Source organism: Elephas maximus, chromosome 10, assembly GCF_024166365.1.
Source record: "Elephas maximus indicus isolate mEleMax1 chromosome 10, mEleMax1 primary haplotype, whole genome shotgun sequence".
NCBI lineage: Eukaryota > Metazoa > Chordata > Mammalia > Proboscidea > Elephantidae > Elephas > Elephas maximus.
Window position 1 is genome coordinate 35,454,793 of NC_064828.1, and position 24,529 is coordinate 35,479,321.

The 24,529-nt window shown below is 48.2% G+C and overlaps 1 protein-coding gene across 2 annotated transcripts; it reads left to right on the top strand.

Moving 5' to 3' along the window:
- The first annotated feature begins 6,452 nt into the window (after positions 1-6,452).
- Positions 6,453-17,626, top strand: PCK2 (phosphoenolpyruvate carboxykinase 2, mitochondrial). 2 transcript variants are annotated; one of them, XM_049898717.1, is made up of 10 exons: positions 6,453-6,589; positions 8,884-9,129; positions 9,630-9,814; positions 9,902-10,105; positions 10,483-10,670; positions 10,971-11,133; positions 11,402-11,620; positions 13,731-13,868; positions 14,171-14,266; positions 14,535-17,626. In XM_049898717.1, the coding sequence occupies exons 1-10, from the start codon at positions 6,561-6,563 to the stop codon at positions 14,987-14,989; spliced, it is 1,923 nt and encodes a 640-aa protein (XP_049754674.1). In that variant the 5' UTR covers positions 6,453-6,560; the 3' UTR covers positions 14,990-17,626. The 2 variants fall into 2 exon arrangements, with proteins under 2 accessions (XP_049754674.1, XP_049754673.1); XM_049898716.1 differs by lacking the exon at positions 9,902-10,105 and having other exon boundaries at positions 6,479-6,589.
- The last annotated feature ends 6,903 nt before the right edge of the window (positions 17,627-24,529 follow it).

Here is a 24,529-nt window from a genome sequence, read left to right on the forward strand (position 1 = left end):
AATGAGGAACTCTGCTCCTTCTTTCCGGGACACTGCAGGACACTGAAATCTCATCACCAGCAATCCAGCCCAGGCACTTTTGTAACTGCCCTCATGTGCCCTCTGCTCCCACTCGCCTTTTCCCTATGTGTGCCTGTCTCTTTCTCTTCCTCTCTCAGCCATCCTTGTTTCCAGATGGCTGGGGAGGTGACCTACATATTCAGCCTAATCCCCTAACACCTCTTAGAGCTATCATCCCCAAGTAGGAGTTGGAACAGAGATACTGGGAATTACCCAAGATGTTTAAACCTGTCTGAAGCTGTTTAAATAGGGTATGTATTAGGACTCCAGGAATTAAAGTCTCTTCCCTACCCTCTGGGGACACCCAAACACTCCCATGGGGTTAACTAGTCCTCATTTCCAACCCACAGAGAGACCTGGGTGTCCATCAACCCTGAGGGTCATCAGTTACGTCCGTTAACCTGATCCCAGGCTAGCCTTAGGTGTTGGGTGAAGAGCTGGTAGATGCAGACAGTCTAAGACAGTGGTTCTCAAAGTGTGCCTGGGTCTGATGCTGTTTGCTCAGAGCAATGAACCCAAGGCCTGGGAGCAGAGCCGCGAAATGGTAGTGGGGAACACCAGACGGGGAAGGCCACACACATGCCGTGGAATGTAGCTCTAAGGTGGACATTCAGGACAGAGACCCCAGAGTTTCCCTGTTTGAAGAAGAAAGAGGAAGTGTTCTGTGCAGCCTTCTTTTCATGCCTGGTCAGGGCTGGCCAGACACTTGCCCCCACCTAGCAGCTGTCAGGTCTGTGCTGATTCTCTTGTTTACTAGCAGGCTCAAAGGATACGTGGGAGGGCTAAGCTGCTAACAGGCTAAAGGAGTCAGACTAAACAAGCTCAGGAGAGCTGAACTGCTTGGGGCTCTGACCAGGTGCCACTAACCAGGGAAAGGAGCGTGGGGAGTGAAGGCAGGGCCAGGGCTGGTCCAGAGGGAAGGACCAAGGAAACAGAGAGGAGAGGATGCTGCAGCCAGCAGGGACCAGGGAGGCAGAACCCAGCCCAGGGTGGGAACTCAGAAGATGGGAAACGGATACTGGAACTGACTCCCTCAAGGACATCTGGAGACACAGAAATGAAGATGAAAAAGATAAGCCAGGGTGGACTCTAGGAATGAGAAAACAGAGCAAGGGGGGAAGGAAAAGGAGGCAGTTGGTATTGAGCTGGGAGAGACGGCTGACCAAGTCAGGTGCTCCACAGGCATTTGGATTTAAGGAAGCAGAGAGACATAGGCACACGGAAGAGACGGGCAAAAGGCCACAGGAAACTAAAAGAAAGGGAGGAAGCTTTCTGGAGAGGACCAAGAAGGGAGTAAGGGAGAACAGGAGAGGTGGATAGGAGCACAGAGACTAGAAGAACCAAAGTGGCAGAAGAAAGGGACAGAGGAAAGTAGGATTAGGCACAGATACGGGGACGCAGAAAGACAGATGGTCAGGACTGAGGAAAAGTGATGACCAAAGGACAAAGAGGGAGAAAGATACAGACAGAGGGATGCAGGCCGTAGGGAAAGGGGGCCTGGAGGTGTGGGGTAGAAAATGAAGAGGAAGGAGAAGAGATGAAACAGGGTCAGCATTCTGGGATGCTACCCCAGCTTCTCGGTCCTGTATCCCCATTTTTGGAACCCTGTAAGACTACTTCTCATTCCTAGTTCTGGCTTTTGGTATCTAGATCTTCAGTAATAGATCCAAATCCTCAAACCTCTTTCTGGTCTACCTTATGCATTCATTTGACAAATATTTATTAAACACCTTCTGTATGCCAGGAACTGTACTACACATTCAGGATACATCAGTAAATAAGACTGACATCAGCCCTGCCTTCATGAAGCAGAGAAGCATCAAATTATTGCCAGTAGACCTGGGCAAGAGTGGCCTCTGCCCTGGGCCTTGTGTTTTGGGAGGCTCCACTTTGGCCCTCCTCTGGTTGTGCCCCACCCCATGAAAAGAGGAGTCCAGCCCTCTTCCGCCCACACCCCACACTGCAATTCCCTGCATGGACCTCTTCCCTGAGTCTGTCCTCCCAGGGGTGGACCACACTACCTAGGCCCAAAGGCTGGCTAAGAGGAGGCTATTTGCAGGGGGATGCAGATGGAGTTTGGATGTGCAAACTAGGAAGGCCACATGAGTGCACATGAGGCCACTGGCGATAACAAGATGGTGTCAGGGGTGGGGAAAGAAGGGGACCCAGGTGAGGGTCAGTGCCCAAAGACTGGTCTCTGCACAGCACCACATTCTGGTGCAGAATGCTGAGGAATCCAAGAAAAATCCAAATTTAAACCTGATCTTGCAGACCATTATGAAGGTGTATTTGTCAAGGTAGAAGGATAGAACATGTTTTATTTAACAGTTTGTTTGCTTGAGTTATACGTTTTAAATATTTAAACACAAGACACGTGAGCCTTTAATTGTACTCTGCCCCAGGTCCTACATGTGTTAGGGATGGGCCTACATAAAAAGAAACCATTGTAACTGAGATCAGTGCTATGAAGGAGAAGGGCAGGGTACTATGAGATTTTATTTCATGAAGGCCTAGTCTTATTAGACTTATTAGGGTGGGGAGGGGTGGCGTTGCAGGCACAGCGTCCCTAACAAGCCACATTAAATTGAAGCTGGTCAAGTGAGTAAGAGCTGGCTGTGCCTGGAGGTGTGGAGTGGGTAGAGGCTTCAGGGTCTGGAACAGTGCATGCAAAGGCACTGAGGCAGAAAAGAGGTAGACATGTTCAGGAAACTGAAAAAAAGACCAATGTAGCTAGAGAGTAGAAAGCAAGGAAGGTGGGGAGAAAGGTAAAAGGTGAGGTTGGAGAATTCAGCAAGGGCCAGGTCATGCAGAGCTCGTAGGCCAAGCTGATGATGTGGGCTTTATTCTAAGCAGTGAGAAGCTATTAAAAGGTTTTCAGTGGGGACACGATGTGATCCGATTTGTGTTTGAAAAGATCATTTTGGCTCTAATGTGGGGGCGGGAATGGAATCAGGGAGTCAGACGGGGGGGGCAAATGCAACATCCAAGTCGAATTTGAGGGATATCTTAAGGATTCCTCAGGAAACAAACACCAAAATGGAACCTTGTGTACAGATAGTTTGTTGAAGAGGACTTTCAAAGGGAGCGAGGAGGACTCGACAGAGGGAAAAGCTGAACAGCACTGCAGTTGCAGCCGAGACCTCAGCGGAGGCATAGGAAACCTGGAGCTAGGATGGACCGTCAGAGTGGCCAAATTCCAGCAAGGAAGACAGGCCTTTGGACCCCACATAAACCAGCCATTGGACAGCTCCTTCAGCCAACAGACAATGCTCAGGGAAGTACTCAGCTGTGAGCCATCAGCAGCCAACACTCAGCAGCTGGGACAGTGGGTACCTTGATCCTGAAGGGGGAATCTGGGCATTGCACCACCGAATCCACTACAGGGGGTCCATTTGACATTCAAGGGCATAGCCCAGAGGGCGCCAGGGAAGGAGAAAATGCAGACCAGAGCAAGGCTGGTCACACCCTGCCCCCTGGTGGTGCTTCTTGAATGCTGGGCCAGGGGTGGGCCTGGCTCAGGAGGACCCAGGAACTGAACAAAAGTGTGTAGCAGATAAGGAGGAATCAGGAGTGTAAGGAAATCCTTATGGGAGTCCCTTACTCAGTCTGCCTAAAGCTAGAGAAGGAAATAATGGTGGGGGGAGGGTTCAGAAATGTGGGATTCATTCATTTTTCATTGAACCAACATTTGTTATAGGCCAGATACTACTAGGAGCCTAGGACTAAAAACAAGTCTAAAGTTTGGGTCCTCCTCTCAAGGAGCAAACACCCTCATGAAGATTACAGAGACACGTCAGCAACTATAATAAAGTGTGGTAAGTACACAGACACAGGTATGTTCTGAGTATACAACCAGCAGAGGTCAGATAGATGTTCATTCTAAGGGACAAACAAGAAAGGCTTCTTGGAGGAGGTGATGTTCAGTTTGAGTCCTGATAGAAGGAAACGGTCCACAGTAGCTCTGGAAACTACAGACTTCAGTAGGTCCAGCACGTAGGAGAGAAGAAGGCAAACAGGGAGGTGAAGGTGACGAAGCTGGATAAATTGGAGCCAGGTTACGAAGAACATCAAATGCCATGTGATAGGAAGCCATTAAGGGCTTTTATGCCTGAGAGTGATCTGATCTAATTTATTTCTTGATGATCAATTAAGGAGACAGTTGCCATCCAAGCAGTTATACTATCAAGTTGACTCTGACTCATGGCAATCCCCTGTGTGTCAGAGTATAACTGTGCTCCACAGGGTTTTCAATCGTTGATTTTTCAAGAGTAGACTGCCAGGCCTTTCTTTCGAAGCACCTCTGGGTGGACTCCAACCAGCAACCTTTTAGTTAGCAGCCAATCGACTTAACCATTTGCACTACCCAGGAGCTCCAAGAGACAGCATAGGGCTGCAGAAAAGAAAAACAAACGAACAAAAGAAAATTTGGCCTTTAGAGTCAGAAAGACTTGGATTCATATTCCAATTCTGCTGACCGGCTGTGTGATTTTGAGCAAATGATTTAACCTCTGTAAGCCTCAGTGTCCACATCTATGAAACAGGTTGTTGTGAAACTAAGTGAGATTATGCCTGTAAAGCTGCTGGCACGGATCCTGGCACCTGGCAAACACACAATAAAAATTATTGCTCTCAACTCTCCAGAGTGAAGTTGTGTACAGAGCGTGGCGGGTGGCTTGGTGGGGGGAAGAAGGAGTGGTGGTTGGAAAGCAGGGAGTCCAAGAGGCCTGGGAAGCTATTACCTAGAGCCAGGTGAGAGATAAGGCACTAAACTAAGACGGTGGCTGTGGGGATGGACACGGATTTGAGACTTAATGGTACAAATCTAAAGGTCCAGGTGTCTGATCGGCTATGGAGGATAAGCAAAGAGTATTCTACACTGATTCAGGTCCTCTGTAGGGCAGCTGACTAGAGGGTTGTCAGATTCACTAAGACAGGGAACCAAGGCAGCAGGTGCAGATTAATCAAAAGAGTTTGACTGTGCTGTCCAGTAGGCATATCTTTAGGCTCAAAGGGTGGCTAAGAGGCAGCTAGTTGCAGCAGGGTAGGTGTGGATAGAGCTTAGATATAGGTTCTGCGGGGAAGGGGCCCAAATATACACATGAGGTCCAGTGCAGGATACAGCCTGGGTGAGCAGAGATGGGGGGGTGTCAAGCCCAAGGCTGGAGGCCAGGTGTCCTGTACCACTATGTTCCAGCACAGAACTCTGAGAAATTCAAGAATTGAGGTTGTTTCTGTTCCAAGTGACAGAAATCCACGTAAAATTAGCTTGAGCAAGACAAGAGATATCTTGACTCTTATAACTGAAGTCAGAAACACTGATGGCGTAGTGGTTAAGAGCTACGGCTGCTAACCAAAAGGTCAGCAGTTTGAATCCACCAGGTGTTCCTTGGAAGCTCTATGGGGCAGTTCTACCCTGTCCTATAGGGTCACTATGAGTTGGAATCGACTTGACAGCAATGGGTTTATAACTGAAGTCAGAGAGTAGTGGTTAAGAGCTCAGCTGCTAACCAAAAGGTCAGCAGTTCGAATCCACCAGCCACTCCTTGGAAGCCCTATGCCGCAGTTCTACTCTGTCCTATAGGGTCACTATGAGTGGGAATCGACTGGAAGGCAACGGGTTTATTACTGGAAAAGGGGGAATTGATGTTGGGCGGATGCTATTACTATAGACATGTTGAGTTTGAGGTGTTGTGGCACTTGGAGTGATATCCAGTGGTCTCAAGTTGAAGACATGTGTCTGGATGGAGATAAAGCTTGAGAAATTACCCAAAGACTTTATGGTGCTGATTAGGTGGGGGCAGATGAGCTCTCCTGGAGAATATGGAGAGATTGGCCAGGGCAGAGGCCCATGGAAGACAGTTTGCTGTGCACCATTTGGTAAGGCCTCATCATGGTGGAGACAACAGGGGGTTGAGGGTCGGGGCCTAAGAGGACCTTAGCATTGGGACCTTGGCAAACAGAAAAGCTTAGAGTGTCCAGTCCCCAGGAAGAACTGGAAAGGCGATGCCCAACCCCGGAGCTTCTAGATGTCCAGTCCCCATGAGCTCCCTCCTCCTGCCTCGCCCCCACGTCCCTAGTTTGTTTGCCAACCAGTGTCTCCCAGTCGCCATCCCCCGGGAGCAAGAGTCCTCAAAGTTACATCATATACAGAGGGGCGAGGCTGAGCGAGGGGCGGGCCTCGGGGAGGGGCCGTCGAGCGGACCCAGTCCTCCAATGCGAGATGGGGCTAGGGGCCGCGAGGCCGGTTCTGGGGCGTAGACTGGGCGGGCCTAGGGCCTGGAGCCGGGGGTCGGGGGAGCTGGCTTGCCGGCGGGGCGGGGAGGGTCGCGCCGGCCCTGCTGGGTTCCGCCTCCTGCGCCCTCCCGCCCGCCCGCCTCCTTTTTAAGCACCTCCCGCCCCAGCTCCTGCTCCCTTCGCCGCGCTCCCTCCTTCCCCGCCTTCCACATCTCCCCGGCTCCGCTCGGTTTTCGTGGCCACCCCGCAGCCCCCGTCCAGGTGCCATGGCCGCTGCGTACCGCCCCGGCCTGCGGTGAGTGACCCCCAGCCCGGGGCGACCTGCACCTTTCGCCGCGCTGGCCCCCTTGGGGCTGCCAGTTTTGCTGCCTTCATCGCCCACCTCCGCCTGCTTTCCCATCGGCGGAGGAGGAGGCAGGGGGCCCACGGCCCACTGGCCGTGCGTCTCTCCCGAGGTCTGGGGCTGCCTCGCCGCTCCTGGCCTCCTCGCTTTCGTCCCCGCCTCCCCCTCCCTGCCTTGCTCGTCTCTGACCGCGCGGTCTCTGTCTGCCACTCACAGAACTTCCTTTCCCCTCCTCGCTGTTCAGAGGTCCCCGCTGAGCCCTGTATGCGTGTACTCTCCTTTCCTTCCCATTTGGAACTTTCAGACCCCTAGCAGGGTCTCCCAGCCCGCACCCCATGTTGCTGTGAGGAGCAATAGGGCCCAGGGGTCAAGGGTGCTTGAGTCTCTGGGGAACAGAGCTCAGAGCTCCCTAAAGAAGGTAGAAGGCAAACATCCATTCCCGGCCTCCTCCGAGGCTGGAACCTGGCGGGAAGCCCGGCGCTGCCAGAGAGAACTGGGGCCGGGGAGGAAGGGAAGCAAGGTGGGAGGAGGGGTCCAAGTTGCCTTCATTTCGTATATGGCTGGCTGGCTTCTCCTGTCTAGAACGGGAGCCCTTGTCTTCCTTCTATGGCCTCCTGTCTCCCCAGCTTTTGTCCCAGAGTCTGCCGCTGACCCCATGTCTTCCTGGTGGTCTCTGGAGAACAGGAAAGGGAGAAGGTCCGCTTAGAGGACTTGGGGGGGGGGGTGAAGGAGTGGCTTCCTGAACCAGATTCCAGGTGAAGAGAGACTCTCCCCAAGACTCATCCGGTGGGGTCAAGTGGATTCCGACTCCTAGCGACCCTATAGGAAAGAGTAGAACTGCCCCATAAGGTTTCCAAGAAGCAGCTTGTGGATTCCAGCTACCAACCTTTTGGTTAGCAGCTGAGCTCTTAACCACTGCTCCAGAGGGCTCCACTCCCCAAGACTAAAAAAAAAAAACTAGTGTCTTTAAAACTAATGCTGGCGGGTGGGGAGGAATTGTCTGAGGTAAGTACAGACCCAGGTCCCAGCAGTCCTCCTTCCCTGCCTTTGGGGCTACACTGAGTTTCCATCCTGCTGTGACTCGTGGAAGCCACCCCAGCTCCCATCCTAGCCAGGCTCAAGATACCACAGCCAAGATCTGAACATGTAGCTTTCTCCCATCCCTAGGCTTACACCCCCCTGAGTCTGAATTTCCTGTAAGCTGATGTCCCACCGTACCACCGATACCAAACTTGCTAGGCATGTGGCCTCTAGAAAGGAGCCAGGGGAGGGACAGAATCACATGGTCCTGGGTGTGTGGGGCACAGTTTTCTGGTGGGTGAGGCCCTGGCATAGGAGGAGGGCAACTTCTCTCTCATGGCCTTTGCTCTCTCTGGATCACTTCACCCTGGACCCAGTCCAATCAGAGCAGACCCTGCTTCTCCCTCTCCCAGGGACATGAGAGGACAGACAACAGGGACCATGCCCTCCTGGGAGTTGGGGTATGAATCCCAAGCAGTCACACTCATTCCCCAACAGTTAACCTTCCACACAGTTCAAAACTACCTACCTAACAGCAACGTTTTACACAATCCTGTTGGCCCGGGTGGGCAGCAGCAGACTGGGTGCCCAGAATTCCAACACCCAGTCACCCCCTCTCTGTGCAAGAGCCTAATTAGAAAGCTGGGGCTAGAAGAGGGCTGGGTTACCTCAAAGAACTTCAGTTTGCTCAGGGCTTTCATAACCCTACAGCATACACACCAGAAGAAAAAAATAAAAACAGCTGCCATTTTAACTTACAAAAAACTGTACTTGAGAATGGAAAGAACAGGGCTAAGAGCTTAAACACCAGATACATGAAACTGTCACCTGGGCACAGTTTCTAGAGCCATGGGCCCTGGGGCACCTGCCCATTTCAGACATTGACCAGACATGGTTAAACATAGGCATGGGCTATGCACATAATAATAACACATCAGTATGCCTACACAGACACTTCCACATAGCCAGGCACGTGCCTTTATACTCCTTTAGCCAGACCAGTGTCACTTAACCAGGAGATGCTCTCATTAAGCCTCATGAAGGCCACAAGGTACATGTGGCCTGAAGCCATCCCCCACTCCAATTCCAACCTACTCTTCATGGGGCCTCAACGCAGACTGCTTTCCGCCAAGCTTTTTGTCTGTCCCACCCCCCACACTTGCCCAACCTCCACCGTAGCACTTAGAGCACTTGGCTCATTACCTCCCTGTCTTTTTTTTTCACAGGCTTAACTGGCATGTGCTGAGCCCCTGGGGCTGGGCATCACGCCGCAGCCTCCAGACCCTTCAAGTACTCAGTGGCGATCTGGGCCAGCTACCTGAGGGTGTACGAGACTTTGTGGAACGCAGCGCCCGTTTGTGCCAACCAGAGGGCATCCACATCTGTGATGGAACCGAGGCCGAGAATACTGCCATACTGACCCTGCTGGAGCAACAAGGCCTTGTCCGAAAGCTCCCCAAGTACAGTAACTGGTAAGCTCCTTCCTGGGCCCAGCAACCCCTGAGATGGGGGTAGGTGCCTGGACTAAAGCCATTTGTGTTTACCAAGACAAAGCCAGATTTAACTGGACTATCCCAATGGAATCGACTCAACGGCAGTGGTTTTTTTTTTTTTATTCCAATGGAGTCAGCAAGAATGAGAGCTTTGGGGGAAACAGAATCAGGAACTGGAATTGATCAGTATCTTGACATTAAATGAAGAAGCTGATATAAATAAGAGCTTTTGCAATTTTTTTTTTTTTAAACTCATGAGCTCAAGTAGTTTTTCCCAGGGGCTGAGTCGCCGAGCGGGCTGGGCCATGGTATGCCACCCCCTAGATGGGACAAAACCAGGAGGAAGGGTCTGAGATGCTTTTGGATGGGGGGAAATAGGCCATCACAAGGACGTAGAACAAATTGGACCTGAAGAAGAGGATCTGGGGATGAGGGAGATCTGCTGGCCACCATCTACCTGATACTCCCCTCTCCCCCAGCTGGCTGGCCCGCACAGACCCCAAGGATGTGGCACGAGTAGAGAGCAAGACAGTGATCGTAACTCCTTCTCAACGGGACACAGTGCCCCTCCCAGCTGGTGGGGCCCGTGGGCAGCTGGGCAACTGGATGTCCCCTGCTGAGTTCCAGCAAGCCGTGGATGAGAGGTTTCCAGGCTGCATGCAGGGTAATCAGCACAGGGATACAGAGGCAGGGGCACTGGAGGTATGAACAGGGTTGGGACCCTTTATCCAGGTGATATTCTCCTCCACAGGCCGCACCATGTACGTGCTTCCCTTCAGCATGGGTCCCGTGGGCTCCCCACTCTCCCGCATTGGGGTGCAGCTCACTGACTCTGCCTACGTGGTAGCAAGCATGCGTATTATGACCCGGCTGGGGACACCCGTGCTTCGTGCTCTGGGAGATGGCGACTTTGTGAAATGTCTGCACTCCGTGGGTCAGCCCCTCACTGGGCAATGTAAGCACGTACTCTGCCCAAGGGAGGACACGGAGGTCTTCCTGCTGTATTCATAAAAAAAAAAAAAAAAAAAATTTAGGGAACCTCAAATCCTACTCACCCTCTCTGAAAACCTAATTCCCAAGATCCAGGGCAGCAGTCTGGGCCGGGGGTGAGGCTGTTTGCAGAGGAGTACGCAGAAGATTAAGAAAAGTCAGTGGACCACGTCAAAGAGTAGGGGCATGGGAGCTGGTGGGTAATATGAGGTGGGGGCTTTAGCCACCCTTTGGCACCACCACAGTTCCCAAGTATCTCCTGCCAATCCCTGATACCTCCGGACCCCAACACCCCACTTTCTGATACCCCTGCCAGCAGTCCCATGACCCCATTGTCCCCAGGGGAGCCAGTGAGCCAGTGGCCGTGCAACCCAGAGAAAACCCTGATTGGCCACGTGCCTGACCAGCGGGAGATCATCTCCTTCGGCAGCGGCTATGGTGGCAACTCCCTGCTGGGCAAGAAGTGCTTTGCCCTGCGCATCGCCTCTCGGCTGGCCCGGGATGAGGGCTGGCTGGCGGAGCACATGCTGGTGAGGGCCTGGTGAGGATCCGGGCAGCCGTGGGGGGCAGGGTTGGGGCAGGGCCTGGCTGGTCTGCCTCAGCCTTGCCTCCCCCCTGCCAGGTGGTGCCAGGCTGGTGGGCAGGGACTCTGCCCAAAGCTTTGGTCCCAGGCTGCTGAATATCGGGTCCCTCTTGCTGACGGCAAGGCTGTGCTCCTATTTAGTGAATCAACATTGGCCCTCCCCGTGAACCCCTAGCTGTCCTTCCCCATGCACACTACCCTGACCTTTGGTGACTGACTCCTTGTTTCCTGTCTCCCCAACATGCAGATCTTGGGCATCACCAACCCTGCCGGAAAGAAGCGCTATGTGGCCGCCGCCTTCCCCAGTGCCTGTGGCAAGACCAACCTGGCCATGATGCAGCCCGCACTGCCAGGCTGGAAAGTGGAATGTGTGGGAGATGACATCGCCTGGATGAGGTTTGACAGCGAAGGTGAGAGGCTCTTGGACCACACTCTGAGTTCTGGCTCTTGCCATCACATAGGAGTCCCTCCCCCACTGTTCGTGGTAAGCTCTGACAGAGCTTCCCTTGAGCAGCTTGACCCTGTCCCATAACTCTGTGTAGCCTAGCCATTCTATAGGCAGAGGCTTTCCCCACAAACCAGCTCAGGACAGGGAGGGGTGGAACAGGACCTCCCTAGGTCTCACTTCTCAACTTGTCCTGGTTCGTCCTTCCTTTCTTTCACCTCTCCTCCCAACAGGTCGACTTCGGGCCATCAACCCTGAGAACGGCTTCTTCGGGGTGGCCCCTGGCACCTCTGCCACCACCAATCCCAATGCCATGGCCACGATCCAGAGTAACACTCTCTTCACCAATGTGGCTGAGACCAGTGATGGCGGCGTGTACTGGGAGGGTATTGACCAGCCTCTTGCACCTGGCGTTACCGTGACCTCCTGGCTGGGCAAACCCTGGAAACCCGGTATGTCAGATGAGGAGTCCTGACAGTTTCCCAGGCTTAGCACCTTCGTGATGTGAAAGCCTTCTCCACAGCCTCCAGCCATGTTCCAGGACCTCTGGAAAGCGCAGGAAGTTGTAAATGTTTGTAGTTTTCCAACCCCAGTCAAGATCATAGTTCATGTCCCAACTGCACTGCTTTTTGGTTTTGTGACTTGGCTAAGTGCTTAACCTTCCTAAGCTTCAGTTTTCCCGTTAGTTAAATGGGGGTAATTATTATAGTACCTATCTCATAAGGTTGTTGAGAATTAAATTTAGATAATGCATGCAAAGGGCTTAACACAGCACCAAATGCATAATAAATTCTTAATAAATATAAGAAAAACCCAAACAAAAAACACATTGCCATGGAGTCGGTTCCAGCTCATAGTAACTCTATAGGACAGGGTAGAACTGCCCCATAGTGTTTTCCAAGGCTGAAGATCTTCACAGAAGCAGATTGCCACATCTTTCTCCTGAGAAGCAGCTGGTAGGTTTGAACTGCCAACATTTCAGTAAGCAGCTGAGCTCTTTAACCACTGCTCCACCAGGGCTCCATGAAATATAAGAAGGAAGGGGAAAAAAAAGAAGATGAAGGACTGGTTTGAAAATTATTACAAAAAGAATTGGGCTGAAACCACACCCCATAAAGTCTGACCTGTTAGGGAAGATGGAAGCCTGCCTCCTACTCTGTCCCCACCCCCACCTTTTCTTCTGCCACTTGGCTCCCACCATCCCCTGTATAATAACCATAACCTAAAGGTCAATATTACTGTTACCCTCTCCGTCCCCCTTCCCGTGTTCCTTCAACACATACACCCTGATCTTTCTTCCAAATTAATTCAGACCAGCTCTTTAGCCTTTCCCAGAAGCTAGTCTTTCAACCCTGCCATTACCCCAGGGGACTTATGGCTCCATGCTGCCCCCAGCGCCACACTCTGGACCTTCAGCTTTTAGTAGCATTCATTCTACAGTCAGAGCCCCAGAGACCTAGGACTGTGAGCAAAGAAGAGCATGACAAGGGGGCGAGCCTTGTGGTCACCAAAGCCTATACTCAAGTGTGCCAGGCCGGCCTCACAGTTACCCTCCTCATCTGATCACCCTTCATCTTCTCAGACACCATCATTAAGCCCCCTCAGCCTTCCCACCCAACTGAGAAATCCAAGAAACTTTAATCTCTCCCCACAGGCTAGTTCCCCAACCCTTTCATCATCTCTAGAGTCAGGGTTGTAACTAGGGCGCTATGTGCTCAGCTTGAGTTTCCAGAACAATACTCTGTGCTAGGGTCCTGAATCGGGGCCAGATGGGAGTTCAAGGGAGAAGCATCAGGGATGGCTCTTATCTGAGAGAGGAGGCGGGAGCTGGGGGCGGAGACAGGAGGGTGCTGGCTCTGTGACTCCCCCACCCCGCAGGTCTGCCCAGCAACCTCTAGTGGAGAAGACCCAAAGCCCATTCAGGAGCCCCGCATGGTGGTACCCCAACCCCTCTCCAGGGCACCTGAAGTTGCTAAATGGTCTGAGCAGGGCTGAGGAAATTACCCAAATTCTGTTAGCTTTAAAATCAATTCTTGTTTGCATTTTGATAGCTTAGGAGATTTTTTCTTCCTGTTTGCTGATAGAAGGTCAATTGTCTAAAATATTGACCTGACAGTCTCAGCTTTTGTGTTAGGCTTGGATGTTTATTTAAATAATAAGCCCATAAATAAAGAAATAGTTTCTGGGGGGAAAATTCCATAATAGATTTACATCAATATCTAACCCCCTTCCCTTGAGCCCAGGTCAATGCCAAGTGGCTATTTATTGGCATAAACATTAGTTCCCTGATGATCTCCAATCGCCTTCCCACTTTTGTCCCATGTAGCTCAGCTGGCAGCACCAAGATGGACAAATAGCCTGCCCATTTGGGGAAAGATATCTTGGCTCCATTCACCCTGCACCTTACCATATGAGGTTGTGGGGAGCTGATGAGGCAAAACGAAATTGTGCAAGAGTACATGCGTGTGTGTGTGTGTGTGTGTGTGTGTGTGTGTGTGTGTGTGTGTGTGTTGGGGGCAGGCACGCCCCTTGAAGTGATAGTGTTTGCATTTTCTTTGCCAGGTGACAAGGAGCCCTGTGCACATCCCAATTCTCGCTTTTGTGCCCCGGCTCGCCAGTGCCCCATCATGGACCCAGCTTGGGAGGCTCCTGAAGGAGTCCCCATTGACGCCATCATCTTTGGAGGCCGAAGACCTAAAGGTAAACAATGTGTGGGCTCCATGCCTTAAGGGGCTACCTTCTTGGTAGAAGGTCTGGCTCTAGATCTAGGGCCATTTCTCTCGTATTTCAAGCTCAGGGAGCCTTGGCCTGGATCCCCAGCTGTAGCTGTCTATCTCCAGAGTTTTCCCCTGGTAGATGCAAAAACAGGAGGAGACACGGGGTCAGAAAAGGAGAGCGATGAGATCCTAGGAGAGGGAGACTAGGAGTCAAGATCACCAGAAGGGATGAAGTGAGGTTCCAAAGGAAAGGGCTGCCTGTGACCCTCTGCATTGGTATTCTAGGGGTACCCCTGGTATATGAGGCCTTCAATTGGCGCCATGGCGTGTTTGTGGGCAGTGCCATGCGCTCCGAGTCTACTGCTGCAGCTGAACACAAAGGTGATTACCCTTCCCATTGCTCACTCTTGTCTGTGTGCCCTCATCGTCCTACCTCCCTTCCTGAGATAAACCCTCTTCCTGTCCATGCCTGCCATCTTTAATGGTCCCATCCCTTCCCGGTTCTATCTTTTCCCCATCAATCCCTTCTCTTTGCCCTGCCCTGAGGATATTTCAGAACCTCGAACATTTCACAGCTTCTTCCAGCTGGGTACCCTTCCCTTGCCCAGTAAGGAGGAAGATCTCTTACCCATAGTGCTTCCCTCTCCAGGGAAGATCATCATGCACGACCCGTTTGCCATGCGGCCCTTTTTCGGCTACAACTTTGGGCGCTACCTAGAACACTGGCTGAGCATGGAGGAGCGCAAGGGGGCTCGGCTGCCCCGCATCTTCCATGTCAACTGGTTCCGGCGCGATGAGGCGGGCCGCTTCCTGTGGCCAGGCTTTGGGGAGAATGCTCGTGTGCTAGACTGGATCTGCCGGCGGCTAGAGGGAGAGGACAGTGCCCGAGAGACGCCCATTGGGCTGGTGCCAAAGGAAGGGGCCTTGGATCTCAGTGGCCTGGGAGCCATAGATACCACCCAGCTGTTCTCACTCCCCAAGGACTTCTGGAAACAGGAAGTTCGTGATATTCGGAGCTACCTGACAGAGCAGGTCAACCAGGATCTACCCAAGGAGGTGTTGGCTGAGCTGGAGGCCCTGGAGGGACGCGTGTGCAGAATGTGACCTGAAGCTCCAGGCCAAGGAGAGAGCACAGCACTCCCCATCTAGTAATAGCAGAGCCAGCAGGCTTGCAAAAAATATGAGCAACTTTGATATAACTAACATCTTCTGGGTGCCATTAGACCAGGCCACTGTTCAATAATAAGAGATGCTCGTTTATTTTGCATAACATTTGTGTTGTTTTCATTTCCTGCCTGTCTTCACAGGCTTCCCTCTAATCCCAATCCCACAATCTTCTTCCAGCCCCTCCAAGTAGCTGCCACCCCATCGTCCCTGGCACAGCCTGGTGGTATCAAGGATCTATCACAGAGGCAGCTCTTACCACCAGGTCACATAAGTAGGAATTGCTAGGAAAAGGCACTCTCCATTCTATGTCCTGAGATCTTAAAAAGGTGGGGGCCTCTCAAGCTGCTCAGTATGCACTCCAGATCTAAAATCTGTGCTCTCCCACTCAGACACACCTTCACTGTCTCCCAGGCCTGAGGCAGACACCTCTATAACCCCATTCTCCAGCAAAGCCCATTTGTATTGCCATGGCTGTCCAATCTGTTCTTCCCTTGCCTTACCTGGAACTGGGATTCGCAAAGTATTCATGAAAGTGTATTCAGTAGTGAGACAGCTCACACTTCTATAGGACTTGATGTGTTCCAGGCACAGTTCAAAGCGCAACCCTTTGAGGGAGGTGCCATTTTGCGGTTTAAGAAACGAAGGACAGAGGGGCCAAGTAATTACCGCAAGGCAACACAGTAAACAGTAGGGGCAAAGATAAGTACACAGGCATGTCTCTCAGAGCCCCACAGACTTTAAGAACTGTTGTTGTTGGATTCCTTTGAGTCGATTCCGATTCATAAGGACCCTAGAAGACAGAGTAGAACTGCCCCTTAGAGTTTCCAAGGAGCGACTGGTGGATTCGAACTGCTGACCTTTTGGTTAGCAGCTGAGCTCTTAACCACTATGCCACTAGGGCCCCTTAACAACTATAGGACCTTAAAAAAAAAAAACCTATTGCTGCCCAGTTGATTCCGACTCATAGCAACCCTGTAGGACAGAGTAGAACTGCCCCACTGAGTTTCCAAGGACCACCTGGCGGATTCAAACTGCCAACCCTTTGGTTAGCAGCTATAGCACTTAACCACTACGCAACCAGGGTTTCCTAACTATAAAAAAAAAAAAAACAACCATAGGAACCTTAAAAAAAAAATCTGTTGCTGTCCAGTTGATTCTGACTCATAGCGACCCTGTAGGACAGAGTAGAACTGCGCCATAAGGTTTCCAAGAAGTGGCTGGTAGATTCGAACCGCTGACCTTTTGGTTAGCAGCTGAGGTTTTAACTGCTGCATGCTCCTCAAAATTTAAAGCACATATGAATCACCTGGGCATCTTGTTAAAATGCAGATTCTCATTCAGCAAGTCTGGGATGACCTGGAGGTTCTGCCTTTCTTCCAAGCTCCGATGATGCCGATGCTGCTGAGGAATAAGGACTTAGTGTAAACTCCTCTGAAATCAACTTTGAAGGGAAAACAGAAAGAGACAGTGACCCCGCATGAATCAGTGGGCATCAGCTGAGCATAACCTCTCCTGTGACCTGGATCAGGCTCAGTGAACACAGAGATAAACCGAGGTGGGTAAGATGGGAGCCTGTACTCAGAAAACAATAGCAAACTTCAATAAATAAAATGGAATTATTGAAAAATTCCCTCAAAGGAAAGAATTGGAGGAGGAAACATCAAGTGTTCTCATAGAAAACAACCAATGACCAGCTACGATGTATAAGTAGAACAGAAAGAATCTAAAGGTCACAGTGGGTCACAGGTGAAACAGCAATGGAGCACATTGCACTTAAAATATACAGCTAAGTCGACAACTTCATAAACAGCATGTGATAACTGAACCAATACCATCAGAAGCAGTCTAACACAGATGTTAGGCCCATAGGAGACTGCCTGATTTATCGCCTAACCTCCCATTTACTTTATCTGTAAAGTGGAGATGTATGTACACCTCATGGAGCCCTGGTGGCACAGTAAAGAGCTCTGTTGACCAAAATGTTGACAGTGCTCCTTGGAAACCCTAGGGGGCAGTTCTACTCTGTCCTATGGGGTCACTATGAGTCAGAATCGAATACACTTGGCAAGAGGTTTTTTTTTATCTACACGTGATTTAGGAAATAATATTGGAGTCATTATTCTCTGTTTTTGAGCATAGAGAATGTGACCAGCTGTGGAGCTGAACTCACAAGGACACATCAACCGAGCCCTGACATATAAAGACAATAGCTAGGACAATCTTGGAAAATATCTTTTAGGGAATCTTTCACATAAACCAATCAAACAGAACACAAAAGACTTTCTACTCTTATCTTTTTCTATTAGCATTTAGTGGATAGGAAATTTGTTGGACCAATGAGGACCCTCCTGACTGAAACCTGTACCAATCATTGTTAAGAAAGACGATTCCAAATGTAGAATCACAGAGATTTAGCAGTTTCTAGCAATCTGTGAAGAGGTGAAGCTTTCAATGGTTTTGCCCATTTGTAGTATTAATATATACTGATGATTCTGTAACATTCCTTGGACTCAGGCAGACATGGCTCTAGCAGCATGCTTGTCTGTTTTCCCACTTTTGCCTTTTTGAATATATGCCGAATAAAACTTTCTTTTTTGCTTTACTAAACTTTGTGATGTTTTTTACCCTAAAACACACTTCATTGTGTTGTTGGGAGGATTACAAGTCAGTGAATGTAAGGACCTCAGAACTGTGCCTGGCACCAAGTAACCATTTAATGTAGTATGTTAGCCATCATCAACTTTCCATCCTGTATCAATTAGAATTGGCCCTGTAAGTCAACATTTTATATTACTGATGTTACAGTTTAAGAGAAAAACGAGTAACATAAATAAAATTTAGAGGGGAAAGAAAAGAGACTTGGAAATAAGTCCCTCCAGGTAAAAGGCACAGAAATGGGGTTCCAGGCACTTTTTGTCTATCTAAGTGCATGGTGACAGGAAGGTGTTAGCCTTAAAAATGATTTTGTCAATGAGAATGAATTTGGGCTGCATGCCCTTACAGCTCCAGATAAATAATAAAACATGATTAGCAGATTTTTAATTAACCTTTTTATTTTAAAATAAAACCGCACAAAGCAAATGTATAGTTTAATAAAGTATTACAAAGTGACTATCACTGTGTGGGGTAAAGAATTACTTTACCTCTGATAATTTGGCCTTTGTCCTTGGTCCTTGAAAGATAGCTCTAAACCCTTGGAATTTCCCGAGTATTTAAAGTGCCTTTGTTATCTAGATCTCTAGATCACACCTGGGAATCACACCTGGGTGGGGGCTGGACTGACCAGAAAGACCACCTGTTACCATCAAGTTGATTTCTACTCATAAGAGACCCTATAGGACAGAGTAGAACTGCTTCATAGGGGTTCCAAGGCTGTAATCTTTATAGACTCTGCCACATCTTTCTCCCGAGGAGCAGCTGGTGGGTTCGAACCTTTTGGTTAGCAGCCAAGCGCTTTAAACACTGTGCCACCAGGACTCCAGAAAGACCACCACATGGACTGAAATTAACTAACTTCAGGGGAGGGAATTCTATCATGTGATTTCCTGCATTGTTTCTGTTACCAAGGTGGTATTTTCCAACTACTGATCCTTCCTGTTTATTTCCAACTTTCACATTCCAATCTCCAGTATTTATCAATGCATCTTGATTGCAAGTGTGATCAATTTCACACTGCAGTGGTTTGTAAAAATCTTCAATCTCTTTGGCATTAGTGGTAAATTTGAATAGTAGTCAGATTAACTGGACTTCTTGTGGGCATATGGATATTATTCTATCACTGACAGCATTGTCTTTCAGGATAGATCTTGAAATGTTCTTTTTGACAAGGAGGGCAACACCATCCCTCTTCAATTTGTCATTCCTGGCATGGTGGACCATAGGATTGTCCAATTCAAAATGGCCAAGACCAGTCCATTTCAGCTCACTAATGCTAGAGTATTATCTTCAAGTGCTCCATTTCATTTTTGACAATTCCCAATTTTCCTTGATTGATACTTTGTACATTCCACATTCTGATTACTAATGGATGTTTGCAGCTGTTACTTCCCATTTTGAGTCATGCCACAACAGCAGATGAAGGTCCCAAAAGCTCTACTCCATCCACATAACCAAAGTTAACTCTCCTTTAAGGAGGCAGCCCTTCCCTAGTCGTATTTTGACACATTTGAACTATGGTGTTGGCAAAGAATATTGAATATACCATGGACTCTGAAAAACAAACAAACCTGCCTTGGAGAAAGTAAAGCCAGAATACTCCTTAGAAGCAAGGATGGTGAGACTTCATCTTGCTTACTATGGACATATTATCAGGAGGAACCAATCCCTAGAGAAGGACATCATGCTTGGTAAAGTAGTGGGTCAGCGAAAAAGAGGAAGGCCTTCAACTAGATGGATTGACACAGTGGCAGCAACAATGGGCTCAAATATATCCACTATTGTGAAGATGGTGCCGGACCAAGCAACATTTCGTTCTGTCATAGGTAAGGTCATAATAAGTGGGAGCCAACTCGACCGCACCTAACAAGGTGGGGGGTGGTGGCTAATTCAACCAATTGTGATGAAGCCAATAGAGGCTGTGGACTTGGAAGATCCATGGGATTCCTGGTTGGTGAAAGACATCAATGCATACAGAAGGGTAGTGGTCCCTTGGGACATGGAAGCTCCATGCTGGTAATCCTCCCAGACTTCCTCAGATGCATCAATTTGTATCCCTTTGATTACAATTAAAGCTGTACCCTTATTGTCATGGATTGAATTGTGTCCGCCCAAAATATGTGTTAACTTGGTTAGCCCAAGATTCCCAGTATTGTGTGGTTGTCCTCTGTTTTGTGATTATAATTTTATGTTAAAGTAGATTAGGGTAGAATTGTAACACCCTTACCCAGGTCTCATCCCTGATCCAATGCAAATGGAGTTTCCCTGGGGTGTGGCCTGCACTACCTTTTATCTCTCAAGAGATAAAAAGGAAAAAAGCAGAGAGGGGGGACCTCATACCACCAAGAAAGCAGTGCTGGGAGCAGAGCATGTCCTTTGGACCCTGGGTCCCTGCCAGGAGAATCTCCTAGTCTGCCAAAAGATTGATGAGAAGGCTGACAGAAAAAAGAGTAAGGCTTCCCCTGGACCTAACACCCTGAATTTGGACTTTTAGCCTACTTTATTGTGAGGAAATAAATTTCTCTTTGTTAAAGCCATCCACTTGTGGTATTTCTGTTATGGCAGCACTAGATGACTACGACAGTTATGTATACCACTTCTGTAAGTTCTGTGAGTCCTTTCAGCAAATTATCCAACACAAAGGACTAATGGGACCCAGTAGATCAGAAGTGAGGGGGCTGAGGTGGGACTTCCAGGCTTGTGTCTGGCGACCTGAAGGAGAGGGAAACTCCAAATTCGTAGCCAGCAGGTCAGAAGGGAGGGTGCCATATGGACTCCCAAACTTGCAGCTGGTGTCTGCCTCTTTGGCAGCCTGAAGGACGGTGTCCTTTTAAATTGTGAGAACTGACCTAGCTCCTGGTGCAGAAAGAACCACAGTTACGAAGGTGCCGTTAGAAGCGACACACTTTGTAAAATCATCACCCAGGGAAAGAAATGAAACTTTGCCGGACACCAAAGCCCCTTGCCTGTGCTCCCCATCCCAATCACAGCACACTTCCTCCTGCCATAAGTATCCACTGTGGTGAGTGGTAATCATTTCCTTGCATTTCTTTATAGTTTTACCACACCCAAATGTGCATCTCTAGACACTATAGTTTACCCTTTCCGATTTTTCAAAAATTTCATGTCTTGTCTCTTAATCTACAGGTTCTTTCTTTCAATTTACCTGTCAAGGAATGAAGGCCTAGATGCTCAATTCGTAGATTGACTCATTCACTAGGGGTTGTAAGGCAGCTGCATTTGGTCATAATAGCTGGAATACTTTTACAAAGTATCATACTTTCCTTCATCTTCTATTTCATTACCAGGTGGTTCAATATATACAGAAACAGCAAGATAACTGCTTGATTCTTTTCCTTTATTTACCATCTTCAAGGTAATGATTTGGTTTCCTATTATTCTTTAAGAAAAGTGACCACTTAGTTATACAAATATACAAAGTCATGGATTTGAACATATTTAATGTTTATTAGGAGCCCCTGGGTGGCGCAAACGGTTAAGTGCTTGGCTACTAACCGAGAAGCTAGTAGTTCGAATCCACCTAGAGGTGCCTTGGAAGAAAGGACTGTTGACCGACTTCTGGAAGATCACCGTCATTGAACACCCTGTGGAGTACTCTGAAACACATGGGGTTGCCATAAGTTAGAATCAACTCAATGGCAACTGGTTTTGTTTTTCAATGTGTATTAAATTATCCTTATTATGCTCAAATTGTCCTATCTTTGGCCATGGGAACTTGGCTCCTGAGTCCTTTTGACATGACCATAATATTCTTTGCTGACTTCCCTGCTATCTGGTATATAAAAAAAAAAAAATCTTGTACATTTCCTGCCCCAGACCTGGAATCAAACATTTCTCCAAGAAAATCTGGTTTCTTCTGGTGGGAAATGGCATTTTAAGACCACAGTCTCAGTGCCAGAAGTGTTCATGGCTACTGGATTGATCATTGTTTCTAGACCTTTTCAGTGGACAAAGATAGGAAAATAAAACATATAAATAAAAGTATTAGTTCATGCTGATACTCCCTATTCAAACTCAAGGTTACAGGGTTTTAGCCTCTTCTCTATTACATCTGTAACTCCTGTCCTCCACACAAAATGCTCTGGTTCTTAGCAACACGGGACACGAGAGTATTAGAATATCTCATAATTACTCAATTGCCTTATAGTCAACACACTTTAAATTCCCAGATAAATTAGTACTTTCCCTCTTCCTCCTACACAGAGAATGCTACAAGAAGACCATGTAGACACATGCATGGGCATCAGTCAACTCAGAAAGCAAAACTTTCCCTTCATGTTGCCCATGTCCCAAAAGCCTTGTGCAGTCACCAGGCTGGGGACTGGCACGAGAGGGACTAGCCAGACAAAGAGAAATTCGTTTTTCTTCTCTCTTCTCCAGCCCAGCCCGCCCTCTAGTGGAGATGTTAATGAACAGGAAACAGCCCAAGGCAGGTCGAACAGGAAGTCAGCCTGCTGACATTTACTTAGCAATTACCTGAAAAACAAAATTAAAAACCAAAGCCACTGCCTTTGATTCAATTCTGACTCACAGGCATCCTATAGGACAGAGAAGAACAGCCCCATAGGGTTTCCAAGGCTGTAAATCTTTATGGAAACAGGCTGCCACATCTTTCTCCCAGGAGCGCTGGTGGATTTCAATCAGCGACCTTTTGGTTAGCAGCCAAGTGCTTTAACCACGGTGCCACCAAGGATCCTGCAATTAGCAGAACTGGTTCTAAAATAACATAGGATTTCATCTCTGGATCCTTTTGAAACTTGCCATGTTGCTTGGTGACAATTTGTATAAAGTGCTTTTCATTTGGGCAGCCTCTACTCTCCCCAACTACACTTAAAGCCACAGAGAAGTTTCAAAACCATGAGAGGGAAGGTGAACAGAGCTTATAAAAATTATCTTTTAATTACATATTAAGTAATTACAATTTTCTAAAGAAATGCCACTTTATTTCTCTCGATAGAACACATATAAAGGCCTTTACATTTGGAAAATTACAGGTCACAGTGACAAAACCAAGAGTTCATAAGCTTAAAAATCTTTTACATACAAAAATTAGTCAATGGATCCAAAGATGAAATCCTATGTTATTTAACATTTGATTTGATGTTAAAGAGGACTCATTTTGGTCATAAAACCCCAGCATTGTTTAAAAAAAATTTACTGTGACTTTAAAATATTTTACTCAATAATATACAAGTTCCATGTTACAATTTGAATTAACAAGATTTTATTCAGGTTTAAGCCGGATTAGTAAATAAGAAGCGGTAGAAAAACAATCAACAATTCATTATTAAGGAGGTGAGTTTAACAGATTTTTTTTTCTGACCCTCAGGTGCACAAATTATATTCCTAATCCTTTGTTCACAATACACCTTTGTCATTGGTTAATGTAAGGCCTTCTTCATTTTATTATTTGTTTAATGATAAAAGGAACCCGGATATTTTTAGACTTTATGCAAAATTGAAACCATTGTTTTTGCATCTACCAGGCGGCGTTGCCAGAAGTCCTCACCACCACTTTTTTTTTTTTTAACTTAACAACATAGTTTTTACAATAACCCATGGTATAAAAATAGAAGACTACAGTATGTTTTTAATGATGGCATGGTATTTTACTGTCTATACCATGTAGACCACAGGTTATTTAACTAATACCATGCTGTAGAGTATTTAGATCTATTTTGCTTCCAGTATTTCACTGTTATTAATAATTGCTATACTGAACATGGAAACCCTGGTGGCTAGTGTTTAAGGGCTATGGCTGCTAAACAAAAGGTCAGCAGTTTGAATCTACCAGGCGCTCCTTGGCAACTTTGGGGCAGTTCTACTCTGTCTTACAGGATCACTATGAGTTGGAATCGACTCCACACAACCGGTGTGTGGTGTTATGCTGAACATAAATCTTTATGCAGGTCTGGGCTCAAATTCTGGAAGTGGTGCTACTGGGTCAAAGTGCAAGGATGTGAGGGAGTCTGGCTGGTGGAGACACCCGCGTTCTCGCAGATAAGAAATTCTCCTGGGAAGGAGCTGAGGTGGAAACAAGCAAGGCGTTTGTGGACATATATACTCGACAGAAGTAACAAAAAATGAAGTTGGTATAAAACAGACAACCAGGGTTGAAAATCTGTATTTGAAACAATAAACAACAGTGAATCACTTGTAGGTTAAGGAATAAACACTACATTAAGAGGATACTTCCTGCAGATCAACGGAGGGAGAGAGGCATGAAGTAATGGAAATTCGACCTTGGGCGGTAACTGTGAAACAGTTTCAACTAATCAGCTGAAGAATCTACAGGTTAAAGAACCGAATTTAAAGGGCAAAGAGGAAGGAAAGATTATTTCTGAAAATGATTCCAGACTGTCCAGGCTGGAAAATCCAGAAACCATGGAATCCTAAGGTTATAGGGCACAGACAGTAAGTAATCTGGCAACAGGGGATGGGTGCCCTGCAGAATTGGCTACATAATTTGTGCGCCCCAGCACAAAATGAAAATGCAGGCGTTTGTTCAGAGTTAATATTAAGAATTTCAAGACAGCGACTGCAAAGCATTAAACCAAGCGTGGGGCACTTCTAAATAAAGAGCTCTGTAGGACTGCACAGATCGCATGCCCATACGGCCGGCGCTGGCCTAGTGGTCTAGGGACCAGGAGGTGTCGCCCGAAGGACAGAAAACACCCTCATCATCTTAGGGTAGGCGAGCCCCAGAAGACAGGCCCAAGGGAACTAAGGGCCCTCACTCCCCTCACTACCAAAGGGCGCTCTGGGCGGATGAAAGCTCGCGCACGCCTAAGGGAGTGCAGG

Bases quoted from the DNA above. Each gene is read 5' to 3' on its own strand.
- PCK2 (XM_049898717.1), top strand. From the start codon at position 6,561: ATGGCCGCTGCGTACCGCCCCGGCCTGCG. The intron at 9,815-9,901 runs GTAATCAGCACA...TCTCCTCCACAG, and splicing joins GTTTCCAGGCTGCATGCAGG to GCCGCACCATGTACGTGCTT. The intron at 11,621-13,730 runs GTATGTCAGATG...TTTCTTTGCCAG, and splicing joins GGGCAAACCCTGGAAACCCG to GTGACAAGGAGCCCTGTGCA.